General features: G+C 36.4%; 1 protein-coding gene across 2 annotated transcripts; it reads right to left on the reverse strand.

Moving 5' to 3' along the window:
* Positions 1 to 1,972: 1,972 nt before the first annotated feature.
* LOC124157889 (protein cortex-like) lies at positions 1,973 to 20,798 on the reverse strand. 2 transcript variants are annotated; one of them, XM_046532958.1, is made up of 8 exons: positions 20,524 to 20,792; positions 20,176 to 20,373; positions 12,465 to 12,693; positions 10,495 to 10,688; positions 9,988 to 10,109; positions 9,502 to 9,739; positions 5,091 to 5,391; positions 1,973 to 2,722 (listed from the first exon to the last, which is right to left on the reverse strand). In XM_046532958.1, exons 2-8 carry the CDS (start codon positions 20,368 to 20,370, stop codon positions 2,586 to 2,588), a joined length of 1,416 nt encoding a protein of 471 aa, XP_046388914.1. In that variant the 5' UTR covers positions 20,371 to 20,373; positions 20,524 to 20,792; the 3' UTR covers positions 1,973 to 2,585. The 2 variants fall into 2 exon arrangements, with proteins under 2 accessions (XP_046388914.1, XP_046388922.1); XM_046532966.1 differs by having other exon boundaries at positions 2,635 to 3,488; positions 20,524 to 20,798.
* Positions 20,799 to 20,824: the final 26 nt, after the last annotated feature.

The raw sequence follows: 20,824 nt of genomic DNA on the forward strand, positions 1-20,824 counted from the left end.
TTCAAGCATTAATATCATAGAGCGAGCAAGAAAAGGTGCACCATGACCACTTCACTATTGTCTTTGTGAGGAAGACTAGAGCAAAAATTGACCAAATAGTACTGAATTTTGTTTTCAGTTTCTCTTTATTAATTAAGACCAATAACACAATATTTAAGCTCTTCCTACTTCTTTTTCTGTATTATCAGAATGTATTCTTGGCGAATATGATCAGCAGATGGCAAATCCCCACTACCCTTCATCTATGTACTTAGAGAGCCTTTCCCGAATATTTGGATTATTAAGTTTCTCTACACTAATTCCAGCATTTATAAATGTTTCTGTAATAGGGGCAACAAACTCCTCTTTCACTTTGACTGAGTAACTGTCTTCTGTTCAAATGATATCTGTCGTTTTGCAGGTCCCCTTTCTTTCACACGTTTATGTGTATCGCATTTGATGTGCTTTAACATTGTGTCATGTCTTTCAGATTCAAGTCTTTCATCCCAAAATTTACACAGTAATTCTTTGTCTTTCACATAAAATCCTTCTGAGCCGAATACACCTGCCCTGATATGAACGGTAGCCCTAGGTTTTTGGCATTTTAAAATTCCTTTCCTTCCAATCATGACAGTGTTTTCAAACCGAGTGCTGGGTAGCTATGGTATAACCGTAAGTAATGTATAACTTACATTTTGACCAAAGTTTTTCATGTCTTGGGGTCCCTTTTGATAGCCCTCACCTAGGTGTCAAGGGAAGGTAGGTTCAACAAAATCGCTTAGTATTGATTACAGCTGTTGCCAATCAGTCAAGAAAGGCCGTGAAAGAAGCACACATAACTAAACACAATCGGATACAAATAAACTTGAACCAGGGGTGTGTTCAAATGATTTTTTTTCCTTGAAGCTCAGTGGAGCTCTGAAGATCCGCCCGCTAATAATTAGCACTACTTCTCCTCCTATCCTTTCTGTTCCTTCCTTCCCATCCCCCAACTACTAGGTCTTCATGCTTTCAAATAACAATAGGTCTTCATGGATGTCTTCAAATGAGACGATCACACCATTGATGGCACGGCGCTGTCGATGGCCGCCGTGGTCACCGGCACGACGGTGTGCATCTACCATGTGAAATGCAGGCAATGCTACATTGAGGCCGCTTTCTGATAATATGACTTTTAGCCAGCCACTGTTCACGGCACAATGGTGTGAAATTCAGGCCGCTTTCAGAAGAGACGACTCGCTTGCCATGCCGTGTGCTGTGCCGTGAACAGCGGCCGGTGGAGAGTCATCTTGTCTGAAATCAGCCTTCTGTTCCCAGCCAGCAGCCATGTTTAAGTCCACAAAATTGTTAAGTTAGACCCGCACTTAAGTTTTTCCTGCAACAAGTTCTCCAATAATGCTGTATACTGTGTCACGGTGAGTGAGCGGAATTACTGCTCGGCATTGACGCATGCCAGGCTCGTGAGCTTATATTTACGCTCTTTCGCAGCCACGTTGAATTTCTTTCAGGTTCTTATTGATTCAGAATATCTAATTGTTCAGAAGAGGAAGCACGTCCTTCTAGATTTATCCGATAATTTCAGGATTGATAAATGTGAAGCAAAGAGAGAGGCTGTGATTAATTTAACGACAAATTCCGGCGGAGACATCACTACAGTGCACGTGATTACAGAAATTCAATATGCACGAGACAAAACAAGCTAATTGACCTTGGAATCGTAATGAGATTGATAACTCATATTTGATTTTTTTTAACCCTTCATGCATACATAACAGCCAAACTGAAATTCTCAGTGGTCACCATGCACTGCTGAATTTAATATTAACTTGCCCTTAAATTTAATTTGAATTGTCCTGCCTGTACAAGCATGACAATTCAAATTAAGTGTTTGTGGTGTTTTTTCTGCATGATTGTAAGGGTATGCTAGGTGTGTAAAGGTGTAACTGGCTATATAGGTATTGGTACGTTGTCATGTGTAATAATATTTCAAATCAACATAGGTATAAATTTTATTGTTGTATTTACAGAGGTCAATTAAAGTCATTCACTACACCAATTCAGTAGCTTTATTTTGATGAGGGTGTGGCATTTACTTGGAATGTTCTACTTCATTTCAATGGAAGAGAAGCATGGCATTTGAACATATGCACCCATTACACATCCCTCATTACACACTATCCATTCTTTGGCAATCAGCATTTACAAATCTATATGAATCTTAAACATTTTTTATGTTGCTAAAGAATATATGAATAAATATTTTTTAATGTGTATATGAATAAACTATCTATGATAACAAACTTTCACTGGTAAAGCATCACAAACATACAAATTATAAATAATACTTGCTATATTGCACTTTGAGAAAAGCACTGTCCAGATTAAGTTATGATTTAATAAAATAGGGTTACTCACTTCGTAATGACTGCATAAAATGCAGCTACTATACCTTCCTAAAAATTTAAAATTCCCATATAAGGAATTTGAATAATTCATGCTGTTGCCATGAAAACACATTATTCATTGCAATAAAGCTCAGTCATTCAAGCCAACATGCTATGCATATTATTGTCTGTAGTTATTTTATTAGAAACTTTATTAGAACTTCAACGAATAAACTTGGAGAAATTCAATGCTCTCACTTTTTCCATTGGCTGTGATTTGTGTTCTATTGCTTCATTACTTTTCTGGTTATTCTTAGTTAATTTCCATATCCTCAATATATCATCTGATCCAGCTGTAGCTGAAATTTTGATAAAAGAACAAAATACAATATGCAATGAATTAGTTAAGATTAGGTATATTTTTTTTCATTCTATAGTAAAGTATAGTTCTATAGCATCTCAATGAACCATCAACTCCACCCCTACTGCCAGAGAATATTATCAGCTATCCCAGTCTCTTGTCCCCATATTTCAAATCTCTCTCAATCATTCTAAGTCTCTACTGTCATTCAACAACATGGTGTCTAATGTTAAGATTTGCCTAAAGATATCAAAAATTATATGTCAGGGACATATACTAGCGTATATAATTTAGGGAACTCAAAAGTAGTAAAATTGTGAATTGGGAAGGTGATCAATGGTTTTATTGGTGTATGTAATTGTTCTAGCTTTAGTTTATGTTCTCGCAAAAAATGGATAAGCCTTAAATGACAGTGGTTAAACTCTTTGTCCGGTGGAGACTAAAAAAGCATTAGCTGATGACATGCCATTTAGTGAGATATTAGCCTGCAGCAAGTTCACATGTCTATAGCTTGAGACTCATTGATATCAAGGAAAGAGGATTCAGCGAAAGATGGAAGATAATAAGCAGCTTGAAATTAAATTATTACATAGTCTTGCTTGAGCGAGTGCATAGAGAATACAGTAGAACCTCAGTTGTGTACTCCAAGATTGAGTGTTTTCTCACTTTCTGCACCTTCAATTGAAAGTTGGTTGTGATGTTCCTTAAGCTTCATTAGTACCCCCCAGGAAGACAGCAAAATGGCTGTCTAACTTAAATACAATCTGCAATTAAACCATGATATATTATTCATGTGTGTTACTTTTGCATACTTTGATTACATAAAAATGACAAAATCTGGATTCATGCGGAAAAAAATCAGGTTGGCTTTTGGAGGTTTACAGTCAGTAAGTCATTTTCAAACATATATAGCAAGTCAAAAGCCTACGGTTAGTCAACAGGTTCAGGTGAATTGTTCTCATGGCTGCTATAGTAAATGGTAAAAAATAAAGAGGGCTAAGATACAGGGTAATATCAAAAAGTAGTAGGACTGAATTTCTGTAGCGCAAACGGAGCTTTGGAAGAGGGCCGGGCTACTTGGGTGTGATGGTGGTAAACAAGCGGAGAGTAAGCAAGTTGGTTTCTGTGAACCTGTGTTAAGCAGTGCAGTTGCCATTCAAGATGGAGAAAATTTTCAAGTTGTGCTATGCCATCAAATTCTGTGTCAAACTCAGGAAAACCACAACGTAAACCCTTGGAATGATTAGCAATACCCACGGGGATGCTGCCATGAGCCGCTCATCTGTGTTCGAGTGGCGTAAGCTGATTTGGGAGGGGTGTTTGCACCAACAAGTCTTTTTATATCAATCATCATGGGGTGGTTCATAGGGAGTCCATAACCTCTGGACTGGCAGTGAAAGCCAGCTTTTATGTGGATGTGCTTGACAAGCTGTGCAAACTTGTCCACTGAATGCAGTTAACAATCGGCCACTGTTAGAAGCTTCACTAGAGCAATGTGCTGTGCCGCACCGTGCCACTGGTGATGGAGTTTCTTGCCTAGCACAGGGATTCCACATTGCCTCGCCTCCCCTGCAGTTCATATCTGGCACCATCAGACTTTCCTTGGCTCAAGGGAAACCTACAATGCTCCGTAGAAGACCTCCAATGTGCCGTGATGGCATCTCTGAAGGGGATATCAGAAACCTAGTTCCAGAAGGTGAACGCACAGTGGGAATCTTTTCAAATGCGTAGTGTCGAATCACAATGGTGCTATTTCATGGAATATCATGAATTTATACAGATTTTTTCAATAAATTTTTAAAAATTAATTCAGTACTACTAATTTTTGATCCTACCCTCGAAAAACAAGACTATTGGGTATTTTTATAACTTAATTTAGAATATTTCAGAAACAACAATCACACTCTAAATAAGACATTTATGTGAGGTTGGTGTAGTATCTACTTTTCTTAGGATAAGAGCTTGTGAGGAATCAATTCTCTAAAATGTCAAAAACTTTCCAAAAGTCTTCATATACATTACTACTTTTTCAGTCTCAACGATATTTTGCAATTTGTAACTAAAATTTGACCTCAAATAGCATGGTATTAACAATTTCTGTTTGCTTTAAAATTTCAAAATGGTTTGTGGATAGTAAATTTAGAGAGAAATTAGAGTAAATAGTAATCCTGGAACTTTGATTCTTCAAAATTCAGTGTTCTGAAATGATTCAGATTTAAACTCTTTATTACTCTGCCAGTCAATGACTGATGTTGAATCAGATGAATGATGAAGGCCGGATAGGATAGCTGTACTCTAAGCTTAGAGAGACAGTGTGTTCATTATCAAGTAGATGTAATAGAAGGTAATACAATGGTATGACTTACCAATTTGAGATTTATCTGGGCTCCAGAGGATGTATAAAATTCTTCCAAATTTTCCTTCGGCCTTTTGTTCAACTTTGTTCAATGATGAAAGTATCAGTATGACTGTGGTGTCAGGCTCTATGACATGACTAGAAATTAAGAGCCCTGACTGTGGACACCATTCCAAGCAGCATGTGCTACTCCTCACATTGGGTTCATAGCTTTGTATAATTTCCTCTTTCATTACATTCATCACAGAAATGGTGCCACTAGCTGTTCCCACTGCTAGCAAAGATGACTTCCAGGGATGCCATGCCATTGCCTAAATAAAGGGTATAAAACAATTTTTAATTCTAATGTAGTGTATTTAAAGAATGTGACCTTTTTGCAGGTATGAGCATAATTTATTGCAATTCCCTAGTGGTAATTCCATCAGGTAAGGAAAAAGCTGGATATTTTATATCAATTACTATTCACGCCAATTTCTCCATTGGCACTGAATATGTTCCATGAAATTCAAGGAGTGAAAAAAAAAACAATTTAAAAACTAAACTCTATATGGAATATATTATTATTATTTAAGAATTTGTAGCAAAAATTTTATTGGATGATTCAAAACTATGTGATTACCTACTTTTCAGAAGAATATCTGAACATTCAGTCCCTTTGGTAAGGAGGCTTCCGTGGTTTTTTAATGGCCATATTTTCTTTGGGTTTTGGCTGTGTGATTTCATTTTGGTGGACAACAGTTTTCTGCTTTTGAGGTGGCATTGTCAGGTCCTGAATCAATAAGATGATCATAAATCTGATGACGAAATCACAAAGCTGGAAGGCAGGCAAAACTAGTTCCCCCAAAACGAATCAACATGACCAAAACCCAAGGAAAATATGGTAATCAGTCCCTACCTCTACCTTTCCAATGCTCCTATCTCTTTTTCACCCACCACACCTGCATATAGAGGCTGTGTTCAATAGTGATAGCAAGTAGGACTTTTGTGAGAGCTGTCTTACTCATGGAAAACTCTATAGTACAGCTCGCACTGAGCGACTATGCAGAGTCATTATATTTCTGGGATGAAGGAGGAGCAGGAGGTGAAAGGAAGATGGGGGCAAAAGGAAGGGGAGTGGATAAATAGAAAAGGAGACAAAAGGCTTGGAATGTAGGGAATAGAAAAGGGCTCTGAGGGAACTACAGTCGGATCCGGATTTAACGTCTTCGCATTTAACGTTTTTCCGCATTTAGCGTTTATTTTTTTGGGTCCCGATTCATTCCCTATTAGGACAATGTAAAAATTATCCGTATTTAGTGTTTCCGCATTTTGCGTTTTTCCGCATTTAAGGTCGTAAAAATTTGTCCCGCTCAAGATTTTTTTGCCCGATTTAACGTTTTTTCATGACGGTTCATCCAAATCTTCGAATTTATGCTCATCAACAACAAGAGTCTCATGAAAGTTTACCAAGAGTCGATAGAATCTACCGGGGAACGCTTCTTCAACTGCTTTCTTCCGCGAGCGCAGCGCTGCGACCTTCAACTCGCAAGCTGGGTGATTTGTCTTCTCGTAATGTTTCGCTCCCCTTCTGATCCAAACACCAGACACTTTTTGTATCAGATCCGATCTAATGGAGCAATGTCATCCCTTAATAACCTCGAACTACCTTATCCTTCACTTCTTGAACTTGACTTCGATGATACGTGATGACTGATGACACGAGTTATCCTCCGAGGGCCGCTACAATAATGGTTTTCTCGTTATGTTTTCAATTGATGGCTTATGCCCCTTTCAACTCTACTACCTACGGGCAGTCGATTATTAGCCCAATATTTTTTCAGTCGGCTACTTTCTCTTTTCAAAAGATATCAATTTTCAATATCAATTGTGCAGTTCACTAGAAGATTCTTTCTATAATCCATTCCGAGGTCAGTTTCCACGGAGGAACAGTGAAAGAATTGAGGAAGTGTTTCCCCTGTCATGACTGTGAGTGACGGCATTCTTTCCCTGCGGAACAACATTATTTTACATCGTAATTTAGCTATCCCGGAGCCAATTTACCGACATGCGGCTGGTTGATATCGATGTCGATTCAAAAATATCTATCTGGTGCTAATTAATGTCAAAAGATAATGACAATCGGAGTTATGACGAACTACCACGGTCCATGACTCAAAATAAATCGCTCATGCTGGAAAAAAACACCGCATACTCACGGTAGAATAGATGAGCGCGGAAAAATACGAAAATCCGGCAGGTATTTCTTGAATGGAAACTTGGTGGTTGACTTCGACATCATAACCCTGACGAAATTGCTGAACTCCAGAGGCACTGACAATTTTTCGGATGAAATCCAGTTCTGTTGAAGATTAAACCTTTTCACTTAACAGAGTTAAGCTAATCGTCATTCAAGGTCCAACCAAATTTTATTAAAACTTGCCGAGAAACAAGGCGAGTCGGAGTCAAGGTGATCAGCGCGCCGCGTAAGCAACTTCTCCCGGCTCCATTCGACCTGCATGAGGCCGCGGATATATGACAACGAATCTGGTGTTATCATCGTGTTAAATCACCATCGACTTGTACGCATACTAGAAATAAGATTCTACTTTTTTGGATGACCTCGAAATCCAAAATGTGCGCATAGGAGGCTTTTTAAAGGCTCATAAATCCCTTGTTTCGCCGAGGCAACAGAAAACGTTAAGTTGGCAAAATTCCAGAAAACCTCCATTTTACTAGATATTCGGTAGTTGAGAATTCGGGATTAGCGATCGTCTGCTGCCCCTTTATTTCACTCATTCCTCATGATTTTTCAAGTACCTACTTACACCTTTCCTTATTATATTAGAAATGCTATAGTCACCTACAGGTCACTTTTACAGAAAAAATTCTAAATTTCATCGAGATCACTGAAATATGCATAAAAATGGAATCACTAATGTCCACAATAATAATCCGTGTGGGAATGCTTTTAAGTTGATGTTTATTAGAATTTCCTTAAAATATTTCATTAAAACAATTGTCATCCTCTCATTACTTATTTTTACTACCCATTTTGTTAGCCGATTTCTGGAAAGTATTATCCAACCTTCATAGGGCAGAGAACATTTCATTAAAGAATTTTTTGCTGCATTCAGCACCTTTTAGTTACTTAAAATAATATTTTTTATTCATAAAAAGCCATTCCAATAATTACAGACCCTAAAACCTGAAAAAAATGGCAGGTCCTCATTTAGTGTTTGTCCGCATTTAGTGTTTTAAATTTTGTCCCCCCTGAAAAACCTTAAATCAGGATTCTACTGTATTGACATGGATTCTTTGCTAGTTTTCCATTCTGAAGATGATTTATTATTCTCTCTTACAATTTATTATCAAGAAACAAAATTTGAGATACTTTATTTCCAGGGAGTTTATTCTGCATCTCAGTGATAATTTTGCAAGCTTTGGAAAAAAAATGCATTCTCTAGGGACTGATCTCCCAAAAACACAAAATACTGGAGACAAAAGCTAGGAGGTGAGGGGCACAAAGGCTTGCAGCTCAAAGGGAGTCGTGCTCAAAGAGGGAGTCACGACTCCTTAAATGTGCTTCACAAGCAGCTCCACTCTTTTAGGGGAGTGGCACTTTTGTGCTAATTCACAGTGTCCATCACTGACGTTTGTAAATAGAAATTTCTTCATTTTGCCTCTCAGGTTTTCCTATACAGTTAGCATTTCAACTATACTCATGACTTGTCTGTTTTAGTGAGTTTCCTTTACCATAGATCATGTTTTCCTTAAGGCTAGACAGTTTGGAGCACCCTAGTGGACATTTACTTATTAATAAAATTCTATCACAAATATTATTTACTTTAAAAATCCTATCCTTTGGAGATGAGCAAGCCCGTGATATGAAGTTTGGTATGTGTGCTGACAGTGGGAATGACATGAAGAGGTAATGTTTGCGGTGGTGCACAAATATTCAGGCCATTGGATCAATGGTCCAAATTAGTCCCCAATGATTAAAATTGAGTTCCAAGTATTGAGTAGTGCAAAGCAAAGGTAAAACATTGATTATGTGTTTTATTATGGAGTAAGGTGATGGAGATTCACTGTCTCATTTTGAACAGATATCATAGGTAATATCAGTGCTGCATAAATAGTTGCTGATACCATCAACTGTTTTTGCAGCACACAGGACCAATTAATCAATGAATCATACAGGATCAAAGAACAATTTGACCATTTTAGAAGCTTTTACTTGGATCAAATGAATAAAACTGACATAATAATGAGACTTAGGCAAGCAAATCTGAAAATGTTACTACATATAGGTATTCTAATGCCCTGTCCAAAGTAATGGAATGATATTACCAAAGCTGCTGCATATCACATTGATATCAGAGATTCAATCATCTTCCATTGATTTGAGGTTCAACTATTTGGGGATTAAAATTAACTTATCTTACCCTGCAGTGTGAGGAAAGCTGGATATCTAAAAGTGAATCCAGAGATGGCCACTCAAGAATGCATGCATAGTCACTACGTCCACCAACTGCTAGATAAGACCCATTCTGTCTTCTTGAGGGAGAAAATCTTAGAGTAGCCACATGCCTTTTAAAGAGTTTTTTGGAGCTTATTATTACTATGGTTCCTTTAAGAGAGACAGGAACTTCAGCAGCACTTACAACTCCTGCAGAGCAACCTCTATGGGAAAAAGAGAACAATTGCTTAATGGATTCACTAAACAGCAAACAGTAATTTACTTTAACAGAAGAAATGATGTAATTGGTAAAATTCTACAAATAAGGAGGAAAAATTGAAAATTTTTATGTAATTTACCATGAGGAGGAAGTTCCTCTCCCGTAAGATTTATTGCATTAATTTTGAAACCTCAGCAATATCTTTTGTACCTGCATTTTAAAATAGAAATGGATGTCAGTAGTAATACTCACACTGCCATTCCCATAGATTCTGATGGATGCCAAGCTATAGATGTTATACAGCATGGTACTTCTTCACTTTCACATTCTAAATCACCACGAAGATAAGGTGTTTTCGTAAATGGATCACACACCTGCAGAGAAATTCATGGAGGAAAAAATGGTTATTCGATCCGAAAATTCATTACTTTGTGATTTTCTTTAGATTTAAATTAACCAGAATACCCTATTTTATTTCAGTGATCTTTTGCTTGGTTGGTGCAGAAAATTTCTCTCTCGTTACACAAGTCTTTTTGATGCAATATTTTAAAAAGGTTTCCTTAAGTCTTGTGGATGTGCCACTTTTCAAACTTTGTCCAGAGAGTAAATAAAACGTTTTTTAAATTTATTTTCACAATCATAGCATATTATAATATTTATGCAAACACTATCTATGATTACTTAAAAATAATTATTACAAAATTGAATTCATTTAAATGATGTCAGGCACCTAAAGAGAACAACATTATATTAACTGACCTTAACATAGCCTGATTGGGTACCTAAGGCAAGAAGCTTTCCATCTGGGTGCCACTTCAATGCAGTAGCTACATCATAATCCTGAAATTCCCCTACAGTATCCCTCACAAAGGTTATTGGATTCCATGTATAAACAGAAGATCCAAGAGAAGCAGCCAGATGACCTGATGAACTCCAGTCAATTATGTTAAAATCTGCCAAAGAAGGTTTGCATGGACTAAGGTTTCTCTCACTGTTAAGAATGCATAACTTAGTTTAGCTATAGATATTTACAGAAATTAAAATACTCAAACAAAGGTATGGGGATATGGCATATAAATGTAAGTATGTACATATACCAGTCTTACGATCATATTACTCTCTACTGAAGTCTTTTTTTTCAGTTTCATACAAGCTGAGAGAGGATGATAATAATATGCATAATTATTTCACGGGGTTAAGCTGTTTTACCATACATGAATGAAATTATTGCACCACTGTCCAATGTAACAACAATAGGCATAATTAACATAAATTACGTATAAAGAATTGTTATTCAATTTGGTATAGTTTTTTGAGACGTAAGTATTTTAGTCAAAAATGTCTATGGGAGGAAAATTAAATACAATTTATTGTTAAAATACCGGTTAAAAGTGGAATATTTTATAATTATTGGTAGCATACACTGAAATTTGTACCATAAATGTATGAAACAAAGTATATCAGGTAGGGCGCAATCAACGGTTCAGTGAAAATTTTTAAAATTTAAACTGAAGAGGAAGGTGGAAGGGGTCATTTTGCCAATAGGGTAGTTTCCTTCTTCAAAGAAAACAAAAGGCATTGATTGCAATTTGTTACCCATCATTAGTGTATTCATAATATACAAATTGTATGGTTGTAGAAATATCAGTTTAGACAAAATGTCAATGGTCAATTTAACCTCATTTGAAAAAGGCCAGATTGGCGGCCATGCGATATTCCACTCCATGTGACATCACAGAGGCCTAGATGCTATACGAGCAGTCAGGGGTTTTACATCGTTTGAGATTACCAATACATGCATGAGGCACAGAGCTGAGGGAAACATCTCTTTATAATTACCTATTAAAATTGCCTATGGTCGGAAAGTTTCCTTTGTTTGATAGGGTATAAAAAATCCTTATTTAAGCCAAGCGCTACCTGCTGTCAGCCTGCATCCTGGCGACACTCATAGCCTTGCACCAAGGTGGCCTCACACAGTGGCAGCCAAAACTAGAATGATGTCACACGGGCTTTTCCAGCATTTATACTTAACCGTCGTGTTTTCACACGCTTGAAATTTTTCACTTTTCATTTAATCGAAAAAAATTTATGTCATTTAAAAATCTAAAAGCCTGAAATATGTACTCCATGAGAAATAATTTTTCCATTTAGGCAATAAAAAAAAGGAAACCACCCTATTTGGAAAGTATGAAAATAATCAACTGAACTTTACAAAAGTAATAATTTTTAGTGATGGCAATGGTGGAAAAAACGATTTTCTTATTATATACGTAGAATTCTGAAGCAGATCTTTTGCAAGAGGTCAGCAAAAGTAATGCACTTTCATCGTTGGAATGACTACAAGTAGAGGCTATCACTGACAAATGTGTTGAAAAAATTGTTTTCAACAATCAGAATGGAATAAAAATACTAATGTGTTTTTAAAGAAATAAAAAACACTGTTATGATTCTATTGCAGTGATAAAACTTCACGAAGAAAAAACTTTAAAATTTGATAAAACAAAGTCTGGGTCAAATGACTCCAAGCCATCTTTGATGAAAGGACAAAACATCAATAAACCAAGTGTTAATTTGAAATGGTTTGTGCACTAACAAGTGCCTATAATCCCTTTAACAGCACATAATGATATGTATTATGAATTGAGAAATTTTCTTTCCGAAAAAAAGTTTTTTTTTTTAATGTTGAGATGGGCCTGAGGAAAATACTTAAAAACTAATACAACACTCACAAAAGCTGTTACGAAAGTTAGGTAGATCATAAACATGGTCTGGGCGTAATCTTCCAGGACGATTTTTTAAATCCAATTTCTTGATAGGCCATGGATTCTCTGTATCACGTCTTAGTTTTCTTTTATGACATCCCTTGCTGTTGTCATTTGAATAGCTAAAAATAGAGTATGCTGGATGATATGAGAACCCAACCCGATCACACCACAACTGGGATGGTGCTTTAGGATCCTATAACGATATGAAAAATCTATTAGCATAGCATATAGCAAATTACAAACAAAAATCTTTGTACATTTTACTCCTTAAGAAATCTTGGTACCCACACAAATATGACGTATAATTACTGGCTCTTTGAATGCCATCATGGATTTAATGCCAGAGTTTATGTTCCACCAAAGGCACAGGTTTTTCATTGATATCTCCTTCTATTAAGCAAGAATATTTTAATGCATAACTCTGTCCATTTAATGTAACACGAGGTTGTTGTCCTCTAGTCAACTTCTAATGGAAGAAGACACTGGTGATGCTTGATTTCAAGACTTGTCTCTTCCATACCCATGTCATCAACACAATGTGCCACCCATTTAAAATATGTATATGTATATAAATATATAACCTATTTCAGGAGACCAAGAGGCTGAAATTTTAGGATCCCTCATTTGCTTTCCTGCAATGAGCAAACAAAGCATCACATTGCTTTCATACAAATTAGGCTGTAGGCCATTACAGACTCGTAGGCTGTGTGCCACATTTACATTACTTGAGTAATTAGGAATATGTATGTATCTTTCAGAGCATCAAGGCCAATATCATCTTAAAACCTCTGAGTATTTCCAGGACAGATGGAGAAAAATGCTTAAAAGAGATAATTTGCTAAATTATTTGGTATAGGAATTTCTTTTCCATCCAAACAATAAAAGATTTAAATCAATGCTAGATGAGATGCAGTCCAAGCTTCTCTTTTTTTGTTTATGCTAAGGGCAAGTGTCCTAACACCCCCAAACCACATACCTACTAGGGCGGTTCAGGTGGTACCAAATACATAGATATATTCTCACGAAGGAGGGAAAAATGTGTGGCAAGAATGAGGAAGGATGAAAATCATGCAGTAAGGGAGAGACGTACATCAGCAAGGCCTCGCCATATCTATTTTACTTGAGTTTGAATTTTTTAAATAAAAGTAGAATGAGAACATGCAAAAGAGATAACAGATCTTCATGAGGCAGTAGCAAGAGGAGCACTGAATTCCAAGAAGGGCATATATACTAATCTACGACAATTTCCCAGGAAAGCATGTTTAACCTACATATATGCTAAAAAGATATGAATTGCTTCAGATCAAAATTAGTTTAAGTGAAAATCTTTTTCCAGAAAAAATATAGCTTTTCATTAGGACGAAGTGGATAAATAAATATTTTAAAGTAATAACTCCTCTTTGCATGACAGTAATTTAGATCTTACTTAATGATACTGCAAGGATTGATGTGAAAATCATACCATACTAACTTATTTTAAGCCAAAATCTTCAGTTTAGCTGCTGCATAAATTTTTCCAGAAGCATTTTATTAATAATAAACATAAAAAATGGTACAAAAGTTAAATACTTTTAATGATGGAGCAAGGAGCTGCGCAGAAGGAAAATTGATATGTTTCATTAGGTACTTTTCAAAATTTTATTTTTGATATTGCAAGTTACATAAGTCTATAGATTATAAAGTAAAATCTTTGGCAGATTCTGAAATTGGAGTACTTGTGAAAATTTAACAAACAATTTTTTTTCAAAATAAAAAAAACTAGATTTAGCATCAAATTTGGGGCTGAGGAGGGGTCATGACCTGGCTCTCGGAAGTATAGAAAACGTGAGAGGGGCATTCTTCCAATTAAAATTATTTAGCCCTTTCCTGCCAGAACATATGAGAGGAAAATGTTTTCCATGTTATGAGTTGCATAAGAATATTTTATACCCCTCTTTACGGAGCTTATGCTTGACGAGGAGTTGTCAAGATATTCTCGTCCCTCTGATTTGGGACCCAATTCAATGGGGCACTTGGCCATTGACCCGGTCACTGCACTACACCTCTAATCCTATCTTAATACAAGTCCACGGTCTACTTATTGCTTTACCAGTGTTTTTTAAACCAAATATTGCTTTTGATTTTCAATAATTTATACTTCTATAAAAATGACTAAAATTTTTAAACCAATAAGGAATTTTCATCATATTTCTAGTTTTGATGATATAACAAAGTTAGTAAACAAAAGGTACTAAGACTAACTCCAGAAGTCCATTAATAGTAACGCTTGTAGTAAGTAAAATTTGCTTATGCACATAAAAAAACAAAGAATGCATTTAGAAATGTAAAAAATTGGAGTATGCAATAAAATGATCATTTTCAAAGACCAATGACAATAGAACCACTTCACAATGGATTTCAGCAATGAGGAGGATCATAAATGAATGGGAGGGTCGGGGCCAATTGCCAAGGAGTGGCCCTAAGGTCTTGCTAAGGTGGGTCTCAGTCAGGGCCTGAAGGCATTTGACCATTGCTACCACAGCGGTCACATCCCCTCCTCTGCACAAGCTATAGCTGACATCCGCCCGTTTGTATAGAAAAATCCATATCAGCTAAGGCCGACGTTGGGTCTTTTGAATGTGCAAATGTTCATCGGCTACTGTCGACGTTCAGCCCTAGAGGGTTAAAGAGCTAAGCTCTTCTACAGTAATTGCAACTCTTATATACGCTCCCTGCAAGATCACAAAAGCAACTAAACTAATAAAGATAAAATTTTTTGATGAATTTGGGGTGGAGAGATGATCCCTGTGGTCCCCCCTTAATTTGACTCTGTCCAACACCATCCCCATCTAAATGAGAGGGTTGAATAATTTTCTCATTGAATGCCCAAATAGGACAATGTAAGTCATTGATTGAATCTGATACCTACATTTGTATGGTCTGCAGAGAATAAATTATTATTATTATTTAAGCTGGAAGGAAAAAATAATCTTCTGAATAAGAAGTCTTTTCTTGTGGTTTTTTTTACAGCCATGCTAATAAGTTTCAAAAGTAATGGGGGTGGGCCAACAAATCTGCCTAAATCCATCAAATCTCCGAGATTTAAGGATTTTATGTGATTCAAACTTGTACGCAATGGGTTCTAAATAACACCCTTATCTTTTTTTTAACAGTTATAATGACTTGCACATTAATGCTTCCAATTTTTCTTTCTGTAACTAAAATCTAGGAGCACAATCAGTGGTTGGTCCAGGATGGGGACAAGGGGGCTAAGTGGAAGATAACCTTCTAGCAGTAGTGGGGGTCCAAACAAAATTACCATTCTATCTGGTGTAATCTGGATCTGCCACTGGTTTGTAATATACCAAAAGAGCATAAAATAAGCCCTAAGTTTAGCGCTAATTTGCATTTCAATTCATTAATGTAGGTAAATATATCAGAAAATATAACTAAATACTTTTGTACAAAGTGACAACCTCCAAAAATTTTTATTTTATCAAGGGTGTGTTTCTGCCCTATGGGGGGGTATAGCCCCCTTAGATTCCTCCCCATAGATCCACCACCACTGAGAACAATCGCTTGCTCTAAATAGGAAATGATACAACTTTAATGTCACTATTGTCCACGTTGAGCCTCCCAGGGTTTTCTGGCCACAATATTAAAAATCAAATATGGACTTCTCATTGGTCTTTTCTGAAATTGTTTGCCGTAAGGTCTATGGAAGAGCCACAGATAGCACTTTTTGTAGGTTAATGTGGGAACTAGGAATGGCATCGCTCAGTTACCTATTAATTACTCATGAAACCTTTATCCTGGATGCATTATACATGCATGCTGTCAGTAAATTTTCAAAGTTTTAAGAATTATGTAGATATTGATTCAAAATTTTATTCAAAATCCCTGAAAGATTCGATTTGGATTTGGATTTGTGAAAACTGTGGATTCAACCCATCTCTAATCAAAAGTATTGGTGGAATGGAGATCTAAATTTCAGCTCTTCCCTAGGTATCGTTAGTATCGAATCATTTCATAGAATAAATTATGGTATTTACATCTTAGAATCATTTTTCCATTCATGGCACTTTTTGCATTTTGAAAAAATATCACATTGTAAAACCAAAATTTTAAAATCATTGGCATCATTAAAGTAAAAGCTAAAAGCTGCAATTATGGGGAAATAAAATTTTTTCACATGAGAGGAAATTTGTACATCTTGCTTAGTATCTTCACCAGCAGGTATCCCAAAACAAATTTTCTTAAAAATAAAGACCAACCCCACGTAGCATGTTAGCTTATGTCGAGCTTGATTTTTCCTTGCCATGTCAAGGTTGAATTTTTCAAGCAAGGTACCTGTTATCAGCTGTTTAGCTGCTGCAAAGGCTCAATTTCCACATCAGGCTTCAAATTCATACTGGGCAAAGCTTTGTAGGAGGTGAAGTACACTGATCGTCTACCACCTTTGCTGCATATGTAACATGAACAGCTTACGCTTAAATGAGGATATTTTATGGTATTTTTTACCTATTCCTGACCATGATCGTATAGAGACTTTCCAGTTTCTTCCATAAAAATCCATAAGGAAGAGATTAAGTCTCTAAATTTGTACTACCAAGGTGGTTATTAGTTACCAACTCTCTAAGTAGGGTAAAGAGCTATAATAATACATAAATAATTCAGAAATGAAACCATGATAAAATTTTAGAGACCTTGAAGTTTGAAATTATTTTTCCCATCTACACAATCAATAAATCAGGCAAAAATAAAAGGTCCTTCCTAAGGTCCCCTATTTATGTTAAATGCGCATAACCTGATTTTCATAATAAAGATGTAACTATGTATATGTATTATGAAACTTGGGTCGTTTCTATTAACCCTTTTGCTACTAATGATGAAAATATACAGCAGGATGTTTATTGACCCTGGAGACAAAGGCTGAATACGCTGAATATGTTCGTTGGAGATTTTCTTACACAGGCGAATGAATGCCGAAAATATATGTTTCCTTGCTCTCCCCTTTTTATGACAGTCGCGGGTTGGTGAAGTCTTAGTTTCTGGACCCAACGCAGCAGGACTTAGGCCGTTCCCTTGAAATCCAGGAGCAGATATCCGGTTCACTCGACTTACCTATATTACCTCTCTTTGTGAGACCGCGGTCAAGCAATTGTTCATTCAGTCAGTTTGAGAATAAATATTTGTTCCTTTCGCAAAAAATATAAACTAAGAATTGAATTTTTTGTCTTTCGAGCAGGGTTTACAATTTTTTGATGAAATTCTGCCATAAATATTAACTTATATCTTGTTTTCAGTATAAACATCGTCATGGACATGGTTGATGCATTAAATCCGTTAATATTGATGTTAGAGCTTCATTCAAATTGGACAATTCTCAGAATAAAATGAGGAATTCAATTCAAAGTCTGCAATTTTTATGCAAGCAACAATCATCCATATAGTTAATTCATAAAAACAAAGCATGAGTTGACCGTGAACCATATGCTGCTGGTAGGATTATAAACCCCAAAAGGAGGGAGCCCAACTACCCTCGGAGTTCAGGATAATGCGGAGTCCCTGATAGGAAGGGTTGAAAAAGTTTGGTGCTGAGTGTGTGTGATTATAATTGAGTCCCTTCTTAACGTCCTGCAAAAATGCTCTGTACAGCGGGGACGGAAGAGTCTCTTGGGGCTAAGTCAAGCATCCATATGTTAAGGAGAGAACTTTACCGTCTCGCAAGGGTTAAACAGAAATAGTGATCCTTAGGAAATACTTATATTCTCCATATTGAAAAGGTTTCACTACTATAGAAAAAAGCTAGTCAGCTCCAAAGTAAATCCTGAACTTATTGTTAAATCAGGATGAGTCCCAAGAAACATTGACCATTGGGCCTCTGCTGGGGAACGGTGGGCACGGTTTGCTCATTGTGAGTGGAAATGCCTACCCAATTCTGCTGTTGGCCCAACGTCTTTCATCGGCCCAATGAAACGGTTGATACTGTTGGCCCATCGGAAATCCCCCACAATGGCCCTACGAAATTGATTATCATTGGCCCACCTTTGGGACAGCATACCATTTCTTCGGCTACCCCCATGTGCAATGCAAACGAAATCCTGATAAAGATCTTCAATGTAGAGATGGGCAAAAATCCGTCGTAATTGATTGATCTTATCAACTGATTGTCGGATTGGTATCATCGATTCGGTATAAAAATCGGGATTGTGAATATTAAGTTGAAACAGCCAACACATGGACCACCAGTTTACAGTACGATTTTGGAAAACAGCCATTAAAAATAATTTTCAGGGAAAGATTCAATCTACTATTTTAAAAATATACTATGTTATTCCCTCAGATATTGTATTTTGTTAGTGATCCCTTTACAATATTAGAACACACCAAAGAAACTATTAATCTAAGAAGAGCCTATCATTCCTGTGAATATTTTAATAGCGTAGAATGTAATTCCATGTTTCCTTGCTATGGCTGAATATTGCTTCCACCACCTAAATACGTGCAAGAATTTATGCTGAAAAAATTGCTTACTGATACAACCAATAATCCCAAGTTTCCTTCACGTCAAAACTTTAAGATTCAATATTTTGGCATTTGACAAAGAATGCAAATGGGGTACAGTTTAACGACGACATCTTGATTGACAATTATTAGTCTAATACACTAGAGGGCCAAGTACAAGTGTGATAATAGATAGGCACCTTATAAGATGGTCACTGTGGGCATAGCTATCTCTCAGAAGGATCAGTGAAAGAAGAATTACAAGCTTAAAATGCCTTCCATGTACTTCTCATCTTTGCCAGATACCCTCAATACTTCCTCACCCTTCTTCATACTCTCCCCCAAGTAAATTTTTATCTGAAAGGTTACTGTGAATGAGCTGTTCTTTAGAAAATAGCAATTTTTAAATATGTCCTGTAAATGATAGCATAATTTCCCTAAGTTATAAAATAATCCCTTTCTACTATTTCAGCAGATTTAGAATTACCTCAGCATTTGCTCACATTGCAAAGGATTTAATTTCAAGCAGTATGCATACCTTTTAATTTTTGTAATACCTTTTCATTGCTTGATAGAGAAACACTTTGTAAATAAAATTATTTTTGCCGTCTTTGTGCATTGATTCTTGCTTGTAATTGAGTCTATTGGCCCATAATTGTTAAGCTTGTGGACTGCAGGCTGTCAGAGGCAGCTGCAGCTATGCAATATTCCCCCCCACAGCATGTCAAATTATGACACATCGTCTCAATTATGGGTGCAGACACATGGGGCTGTCATTTGCGCTGCAGCGCATCATCACCACATTCTCATGTAAATGCTGTATCAGAGATATGTTTGTGGTAGGATAGGATATATGGCCAGACATTACCACAAAAGTTAATATGGCCGATGCCAATGATCAAGAGAAAGCATGATTACAGCCCTTTTGGTAATGAAATACATTATATACATACATTATGCGTTCGTACTTAAATAAAACTTCCATTCCGTGAGAGTTAATATTTACGTATGTAACAAGGATACAATCATCAGATGCAAAGAGGGCTGCCTATTACTACAGAAATTTGCCTCGTTTCTTTTCATGTCAATCTAACGAAATAAGAACCCACCTATGCACACAGCACCATATGAGTACTATTGCTACGTGTTTATTCACAATAAAATAACATACCAAGAGAGAGATACTTACTTGAGAAAAAATCTCCTTCACCTCCTCCTTACGGCTAATATAAAAATTTGCTTCTTCGATGTCCAAATTACAGCGCCTCGGAATAAACCTGTCGCCAAGTTCTCGCCTTCGGATAGTTTTTTTTTGCTTCATGCGCGATTTGACAAAATTTTCCTCACTTTTTATTACTTCGCGATTTTTAGCAGTGAGCAGCATAGCCTAGAAATAGAACTCAAAACTTAATTTCGGATAAATTCATGCGTTCTTGGCGTTATTTACAAGGTGAAATACTGATGACAATTTAAAGTAAGTGCAATGGCGTTAAAATAATCACCACGTAAGATTCAAAATTCTTTAAATATATATTACCTAAGATAACTCGACTTGCGATTAAAAGAGACAGAGAGAGAATATTACTCGTAAGATTATTTTGGGGCAATCATATAAAAATTCTAAAGACGCCGATACGAAAGTTTAACTTCACAATATGCCATTAAACTGGGGCATACGTAATAGATCAGCGGCATGATCCCGACTCATTCAGCACGAAACACGAGTAAAAGTTGAATGGATTGTTAACATGTAGCACACATTCGATTGAAATGATAATTGACAAATAATTCATGCAAATAATTCAAATGAAAAGTAGGAACGAAATCGCTATTATTTA

Source organism: Ischnura elegans, chromosome 1 (genome assembly GCF_921293095.1).
Source record: "Ischnura elegans chromosome 1, ioIscEleg1.1, whole genome shotgun sequence".
Taxonomy (NCBI): Eukaryota; Metazoa; Arthropoda; class Insecta; order Odonata; family Coenagrionidae; genus Ischnura; species Ischnura elegans.